The following is an 8,382-nucleotide window of genomic DNA, read 5'->3' as shown; positions in this document are numbered from 1 at the left end:
GTAAGATGCTTATCCTCAAGATTAAGTGACATAAATCTAGAGTACACACAGCAATAATACAGATTTTAAGACCTACCCACAGCAGAACTCGTCTTTGTTCATTAACAGTGTGGTAAGGTACCATACTCTCTACATTTTTCATCCTGTTCCTGCATCAGTGCACTGTAAACTAGAATAACAATTATTATTGGTGTTTCTTCTGTTGACTTTCTCATGTTTATTGTTTGAATTTGTCTCAATAAAATTAAACCACAGGTGGGTAGGAGGCAGCACTTTACCCACTGGATTGTTTCCTTACTCTATAGGTGACATAATTTAAATTCCTTGTATTTCTGATGAAGGCTTAAGGTGATCCTTAGCGAGTCTTCTTCAAACAGACTTACAGTCACCTAAGTCTGGATTATTATAAGAGCTTTGGGAGCAGAGCAGACAGAGTACAGTAGAAATACTTAACAAATACAAAAAATTAATGTTTTTTTGAACAAGGTAAAGATAGAGAGTTGACCACACCTGCACACCACACAGATGCTGTGCCAAGGACAAGCTCAGAGAGCTGATACCAGGAACTTGCAGCACAGTGACACATTTAAGATTATTGTCTCACAGATTGCTGAAGTAAAGTAGCATAGCTGTGCAGCACTGCACTGGATCTGAAAAAGTGCAGCATATATTTGTGCAGATTGGGCTATGATAAGGTTGTTAGTAATCAGCTCATGTCAAAACCGTCTGCTGAGCAAAATGGATAGTTCACCCTGCTCTCTGAAAATTAGAGATTTGAAGTCTATATAAAATTTGTTCTGGTTTTGAAGCCACCTTGACAGTTACTAGTTTTCTAATTACCTTGTTTGAGATGGCTCCTATATAAAGAAATAATTTTTCTGGATCCACAGTGTCTTTGAAAATCAGATTCCCTTTTTTTTAACTTTAGGTTTCCTTTGCTAATAGTTGAGCAGGCCATTGTGGGGTTTGGGTTTATTTCACTGGCATTAACAAGGCAGCATATTTAATGGACATGGGGATATTAGAAGGAATCTTGTTGTTCTACTTAATGACAGAAAGAAGGATGCAGTATCTGGAGCCCACTGAAACCACTAGAGTTCCATGGCTAGGTCTTGTGGGTGTTACCCAGCTAAAGATCTTCAGCCACTGCCACACAGGTTTACATGTAAATGTTCGAATACCAAGCCTCCTACCTCTTCTACAGGGGTGCAGAAAACATATTTACTTGCTTTCTACTTTATTTTAGTATATGTGTTTTCCCTAATTCTCTGCCACAATAACTAAGGGAAGTAAATCTAATGATTAAGTAATCTCTCACGTTGGATTATGTTTTAGATTGATCAGCTTCCATTTTGTAAGAATAATATGACTCATGGGATAAAAACTGTTAGCAAATGTATGTTTCTTTGAATTTTTTTGTAAAAGATAATATTTTATAACTTTTTTTTACATCTGAAGCCATTAGAAGCAGTATTTTTCTCACTTTCCTGAATGCACAGAGAGTATGTAGTGGGGCATTACTGACTTCCCTGATTAATGTTTCCAATTCTTTATTTAATTTTAAGTATAAACTGAGTTAGGTGGAAGAAATAGTACAAATCTGCAGAGATTCATGTTGTTCATGTATTAAAGTTGCACATATATGCATGGGGAGTTTGTATGTGGGTAGTGATACTGCAGAACAGTATTAGCCATTACAACTGTTGCACGGTTTCCTAGAAACTGCATTTATATGAGATGGTGTTCTGGGAAGTTAGATTCCTAAGAATCTGGGCACCTAATAATATAAAACATTACTTTCCAAAATCTGGATCCATGAAGTTTCATCTTATCTTGCAGTTGCAGGTATTTTTAGAGGTGTAGGTACACCAGAGGTCTGCTGCCATTCAGAATGAAATCACCCATCTCTTGGTTGTGCTGAGTTGCCTTGTATCTGTACTATTCACAAATTACAGGATTCAGAAACAAGGTATGTTCCCTGCTGGGTACTATCTAAGCTGTACCTGGTGGGCTTAGAAGTTTTGTAAATTACTAACCTGCATTCAAAGCTTTGCTGCATAACATACATTTGCGAGCATTAATTGATCATTTTCTAAAAAGGACACTGGTATTTCCTCAGTTTGCTGCCTTTATTTTTATTTTTTTTTCTTCCCTGAGGGAGGACAGACCACAGTGAGCACTTTTAACTGCAGAAGACTCCAAGTTGGGAATGGAAGTGGATATAAGTTACTAAGTTACTTCTAAGAGGGATCCTAAACACATCTCCTCCTCTAGTATTTTCTCTTAGCTAGGTCAGCCGGTTGATATTAGACCTATCTCTAGTTGTTGAGAAAGGAGCCTAAAGACATTACCTTGCAGCTGTGAATTCTGCTGGGTAGAAAGACCCTCTAGTTAGGGGTCATGACAAAACTTAAGCACTTTCAGTAAAATGCAAATGAAAAGTAGAAACCATTCTATCCTTAACAGACCACAGTGTAAATTGGTAAAACAGACACAAGCTGTAAAGCAGAGGTACTTCTGTCTTACAGATGAGGAACTGATGTGTTGGCTTGCTGAGGTTCATAAGAAGTCTCAGCTAGCATCAAACCTAAATGTCTTTACAGTAGAAGGCATCAGAACCAGAAGGAAGTTACTATTAATATCCCAATCTTTGTTGCTCGGAAACTGGAGGACCAAAGCCTCTGTTCTCTTTTTTATTTGAAAATGTTGTCCATTTTAGGATTTTGTGCATCTGTACAAATTTTTCCAGTACCCATCTCCAACCAGCAGAGGATAAGCTGTACTCTGCATGCAAAAGAGACCAGATGGTCATAGAAACATTGAGCTTATACACAGCTGGAAAATTGTAATAAGGTAAGTACTTGAGTTTGGAAGCTACGTTCATAAGTCTGATTATCAGGTCTCTATCTGGAAGGTAATGCGTTTCCCTAATTAACAAGTGCACTTTTCCTTCTACAAAAAACGCTGGTGGTCACGTGCCATTTTTGCTTTCTTGAAACAAGAAAAGGTGGTTACAAGATCTCTTAAAGTCACAAAAGTTTCTTTAATTTTTTTTGTACACATTTTGTATGTATATACAAATCTGGAGTTATCTGTTCTAGATTCTTCTTTTTTCTCCAGCTTTGGCCTCTTATTCTTATAAAAGAGAAATTTCTCAATGTTTACAATTGTTCTTAGTATTTGCATAACAAATGTTCAAGCAAACTAAAAAAGCTTGTTTGTGCCCTCATTATCCAGTCTCCACCTCTGCAGTGACATTTAATAAACACTACGCCATATAAAAAGGACTTGTGTGAACTCCTCTTCCATTTCTCTTTGAAGCAGAAGGGTAAGTTGAATTTCCTTTTAATGAATCACAAGTAACTTCAGCTAGAAGGCAAACTTGTTAATTTTCATTTCTGTTGTCATATTTTCATTTAAAAATAAATTTTACTTTATTAGTATTTCTTTATTTTGCTTACATGAACAATTTTTCTAGATGAGGAAATGCCTGAAGGACACCAGATTGTAATGACTGATGAAGGTCATTTAGACTCAGTTAAAACTGAAGAGCTGTTTTTTTCCATTTTGCTATATAACTGATCAGGACTCTGACTCTGCATCATAATCCAATTATAAACTGAATGCAGTAGTCCATTCAAATGTAATTCCCTGAACGATCAGTACCAGACGAAGAGTACCTGTTGTAATTACATTTCCTTATCTCAGAGACATAAGTATTCCCAGCCACCTAAGCTAGGTTTCTGTCAGGGGCTTTAATAATCTGCTCTCTGAGACATTGGCCAGCACTGTTAGACGTGTCTGCTAGACTTCAAGATAGCAAAGCATAAACAATTTGAGACACTTCAGATTCAACACACAAAACTCAAAAGCACTTTTAATACATTACGTGTGTTCTTAGGTGGATTTGAAATTTCCATTCATTCAAGTGGAAGTCCTTGACTGTGAGGAATAGACACTGCTATTACTTAAATAGATTCTACATGCAGTGAAATGCTGAAATGTATAACATAATAGAATATTATGTTCAAGGGTAGGAATCACTGAACTAATTTGAATGAGACATTCCTCTAGAAAAACAAATGAACTTTACCTTAAAAATAATTTATATTGATGTTAAAAGCCTTCTGTGATAGATCTGTCTGGAAGATGTAAACAATACCTTTGTAGGTATTGCTCAGTGTAGTTTTATTGTATCCATTTGATGAACAGTAATAATAATGAACTGATATTTTGATTCTGCTTGGCACGTATGCTTCAAAATATATTCCTTTTTTTAACTGAAGAAGTGAGGTGTTAATAATCTTGCAGCACAAAAGCTGACTAAGATTTTATTCTAAAGCATAAGTGGAGCTAGATTTAGAATATGTGTCAATTAAAATTATCTTGTTAATTCTGAGTTTTTTCTAAGGATTCATGTTTTTGAGAGTGTAGTACCTGATCCTCTCTAATACATGCCAAAGAAAAGTGAAGTCATGGGTATTAAGTTACAGAGTATGTATGAGAGTCAACCCATCAGGATCATCTCATTAGAAAGGGATACTCATTCTGGCATCTTGAACCTTTCTTTAACTCTCACTATTTTAACTGAATGATGCCAATAACCAGCTGTCTCCGTGCTATAGTGTCTTATAACCACACAGCGTTACCAGTGCTGATACCCACTGGCTGCACTGTAAACCCATGTTCAGTAGTTTCAGAGTCCTTTTTAGTCATGGTATCTCAGCATTGATATGATAACCCTACCTAATGTTATATCTGAAAGGATAAACCAAGACAAATAGGCCTACTGCCAACCAGCAAAAATGCATTTCTGCAAGATTAACTGCCATTTTCATGCTTGTGGAATTTTGTTCAAAACAAGACAGGAATGTCAATTGAGCTATAAAATTTTGCCCACGTGTAAAAAGTTAAATCAGTCTGCTTATTTCAAAGAAATGTGCTTAAATAGTACTGTGCTTAAAGAGATTGCTAACTAGCTCCAAACCATCACAACTACTGCTGGAACAGATTGTGCCTTTCAGGTTAGCATCATATGCTTGTTTTATTGAGTGATTATAGCCCTTACAGACAACTAATGGCTTAAGCCTGATCAGTTACATCTGAGCCCATAATTTCTCAAGGATTTATCTAACAAACGGTCAATAATAGCAATAAGAATAGTTTGTCTTCACTACTGCCAAATGTGTTGCTGTCATTCTGTAATGAGCATACCAATCTGTATCAGTTTAGAAACTATGCTAGCAAAACAAGTCTGGGAAATATCTTATATCTAGACTATAGACTTAAACAAGAAAAGAATGTACATTTCAAGAATGAACAAATGGAGAGGGGAAAAGGGAAAAAAAGTGATAAATTATATAAGCTATTGCCTACAATTCTTACAGAATCATTGCCTGACAAAGATGTGGGTTTTCTTATAGTTGGTCTGAGCAGTCATGTTCCTTTACTCATCCTACATGCTCACAGCTACTTTGCTAGTGACTTGCCATGCACTGCGTCTTGGAAATAATGAGATATCTAGTGTTGTGGGACTACCTGGAAGAGTTGTTCAGGAAGTACAATCACATGTACTAGGTAAGTAAACTTTCCTTTTTTGCAACAAATTCTTGTCATGTAGGCTGCATTAATAAAACCAGCTAAGACAGAAGGACATGTCCCCTCAAGGAAGCAGCTGCATTAAGCAGAGGAGGAAAAAATGAATGGAGGAAATGGGCAGTTTAGGGTTTTGTGGCTTTTTTTGTAGAATATAGGTCTCCTCTCGTCTGGGAGAAGTGGGGAAATCAACAGGTTATAAATACTTAAACATATAAATATATATACCCTTGTACTGCTTTTCCATTGACTTTCTAAAGGGAATTGCTTCTTTCACAGCAGAAGCATTTTCCTTTTTTTAAGTATAAAGAAAACTCTATTCCAGTATTTACAAGTGTAAATCGAAAGGCTTCTGACATGTTTCTCTAGTATTCAGAGAAGGTATGTGGAAAAGTAGTCAGGTAAGGAACATTCTCTGCACTCTGTAATTTCCCTTCTATCTAGAAATGCCTTCTCTGGGTCCATTACCATTGCTAAAGCACTATCAAAATTATTCATAAGTGTAACACATTTCAGTTTCACATTAAGTTCTCAGACAATTGGAAAGAAAATTTTGCTTCTCTTTTCCAGGTCTTGTAAGACCTCCTGGAAGAGATCGTCGTCCTTGGCTGCCAGGTAAGAAAGGAGAAAAAGGGGATATTGGACCACCAGTTGAAAAAGGCTCATGCATGTAATTTTCTGTCAGTCAAATAGAATCTCTTAAGTGGGTCAAATATGTTGGTTTTTACTGACTGTGAAGTGCAGTAAGATTTGCAATACTGGAACTCGGCGAGAGGGAGATTCAGTCTTACTTTGTACTTCTACACTGCCATTTGTTTTACTTGAGAATAACATGAACATGATTGGGGGAGCACAGTACTAACTTTATTCTACATGTGGAATCTTTGTTACCCATGGAAATTTGTATGAAAAAGACATTTACCTTTATGGAGAGTTATTAGAATTAAATTAATTCTCTTTGGCAAAGCCACTTTCACACATGTGACAAACATAAAGATTCAACCTAAAAGAAATAATTTTCTTCTGTGCAGAGGGGAATTATCAGCATTCCAGAGGGCTGGAGATTTTTGTTTGCTTTAATATAGGTAAACAGTGTGAAAAAAATACTAAGAAAATATATATTTTATGTCACATGATGTTAATAAATACACATTGTGTGCTAGTTAGTTTTGGAAAATGATTAGTTTTATCCAAAGAAATGTTCCTATCAGCAGAGTCTAGTTTTGCTTGATTATGTATAACTTATTTTTATTCTTGTAGGTCTTCCTGATTTTCTGAACACTGAACTGCACAAGATTTTGGTACATTTGAAACACCGACTTTGCAGACTTGAACGGGGTAATTTTTTCCATTTTTACTTTCTAAGCTCACAGTTTAAAGTGCAATAGGCAAAATTAATTTTAGAATCATGCCTTGCAAGAAATAAATCACACTTGAAAGTGGTTCTACATCCTGAAGCTCCATTTTCTCATGCAAAGCAGAGGAGTACAGGACTAATTTTTCTGGAAAAGCAGATTTGTCTCAGGAACATGTGTGTTTATTTCAAATTTGATTAAAAACTCCAAAAAAAAAAATCCATGCGATGTTGCACTTTCCACCCAGATTCATGGGAACACATCAGCCTTGTACCATGTCACTAACCTTTTTATCTATTTGCAGCAAAATTGCTAAAGGTGGTAAATTGTTTTGTACTGAGAAAGAATTCATAAAAAATAAAATTTATCTGTTTCACTGCTCAAATTTGAAGAAAATTGATCCCCTTCAGAGAGTACACAGAATATAACAGGACTGGTTGTGTATGTAGCAAATGTTAGTGGGGTATCCTTGTCTTGGAGAAGACAATGATGGATATTGACAAACACCATAACACTATACTTAGTGAACTGGTAATATTTTGAAGTTCTTTATACTTCTTCATCCTTTACTCTTATTCTTTCTGTCTGTTCTCTCCTCTCTTCCTCTTACCACAAAATTTTCTTTTCATCTATTGATTTCTCTTTCTTTGTTTTCTTATCATTATGCCATAACAAATTTTAAAAGCTAACTAGGTTTTTTCTTTTCACATTTTAGTGCTTGTTTTTAAAGGGAAAATAAGTAAAGCAGGAGAGAAAATATATGCCAGCAATGGGAAGCAAGTTGATTTTGCAGCTGCACTAGGATCCTGTGAAGAGGCTGGAGGAACTCTTGCAACTCCCAGAAATGAGGCAGAGAATAAAGCCATTTTAGATATTGTGAAACAGTATAAAAAATATGCTTACTTGGGCATTAAAGAGGGTGAGACTTCAGGTCGATTTAAGTATATAAATGGGACGCCACTGAACTACACCAAGTGGTACCGATATGAGCCTAATGGCAGAGGGAGCGAAAAATGTGTAGAGATGTACCTGGATGGGAGCTGGAATGACAAAAGATGCCACATGCATCGCCTCACAGTCTGTGAATTTTAAAAAATGGCCTTTCTGCCACCACAGGGTATGGAGACAATTAAATCTGCTGCGTCTTAGGTTTATGCAATTTCTGCAACTATTCTATGTCAGAAAATCTAAAATTAATCATATTACGGTATTTTTTTGTCCTTAAGAAAATGCCAAATGTGATAGGTGATTAACTTAATTAAAATGTGCCTAATCTGATGTGTTTCTGTCTTTTGGAGTATTGGGAATAGCTCAGAATTCATTTTTCATGGCAGACTATCTCTGCAGTGTGCCTTTGTAAAGATTAGAGGAAAATCCCAAAGTTTGACTTGGGGTATTGGAAAAGTCCAAAGTTAAAATTGCCCATGGCTTT

The 8,382-nt window shown here is 36.0% G+C and overlaps 1 protein-coding gene across 1 annotated transcript; it reads left to right on the top strand.

The window, feature by feature from the left end:
• The first annotated feature begins 5,459 nt into the window (after positions 1–5,459).
• LOC104389171 (pulmonary surfactant-associated protein A-like) lies at positions 5,460–8,042 on the top strand. Its single transcript, XM_009998128.1, has 4 exons — positions 5,460–5,577; positions 6,166–6,210; positions 6,856–6,933; positions 7,666–8,042. The coding sequence occupies exons 1-4, from the start codon at positions 5,460–5,462 to the stop codon at positions 8,040–8,042; spliced, it is 618 nt and encodes a 205-aa protein (XP_009996430.1).
• The last annotated feature ends 340 nt before the right edge of the window (positions 8,043–8,382 follow it).

Source organism: Chaetura pelagica, unplaced genomic scaffold (genome assembly GCF_000747805.2).
Source record: "Chaetura pelagica isolate M959 unplaced genomic scaffold, ChaPel_1.0 scaffold205, whole genome shotgun sequence".
In the NCBI taxonomy this organism is placed as follows: Eukaryota; Metazoa; Chordata; class Aves; order Apodiformes; family Apodidae; genus Chaetura; species Chaetura pelagica.
Note: the sequence above shows the minus strand (reverse complement) of the source record. Positions and strands in the feature narration are given on the sequence as shown.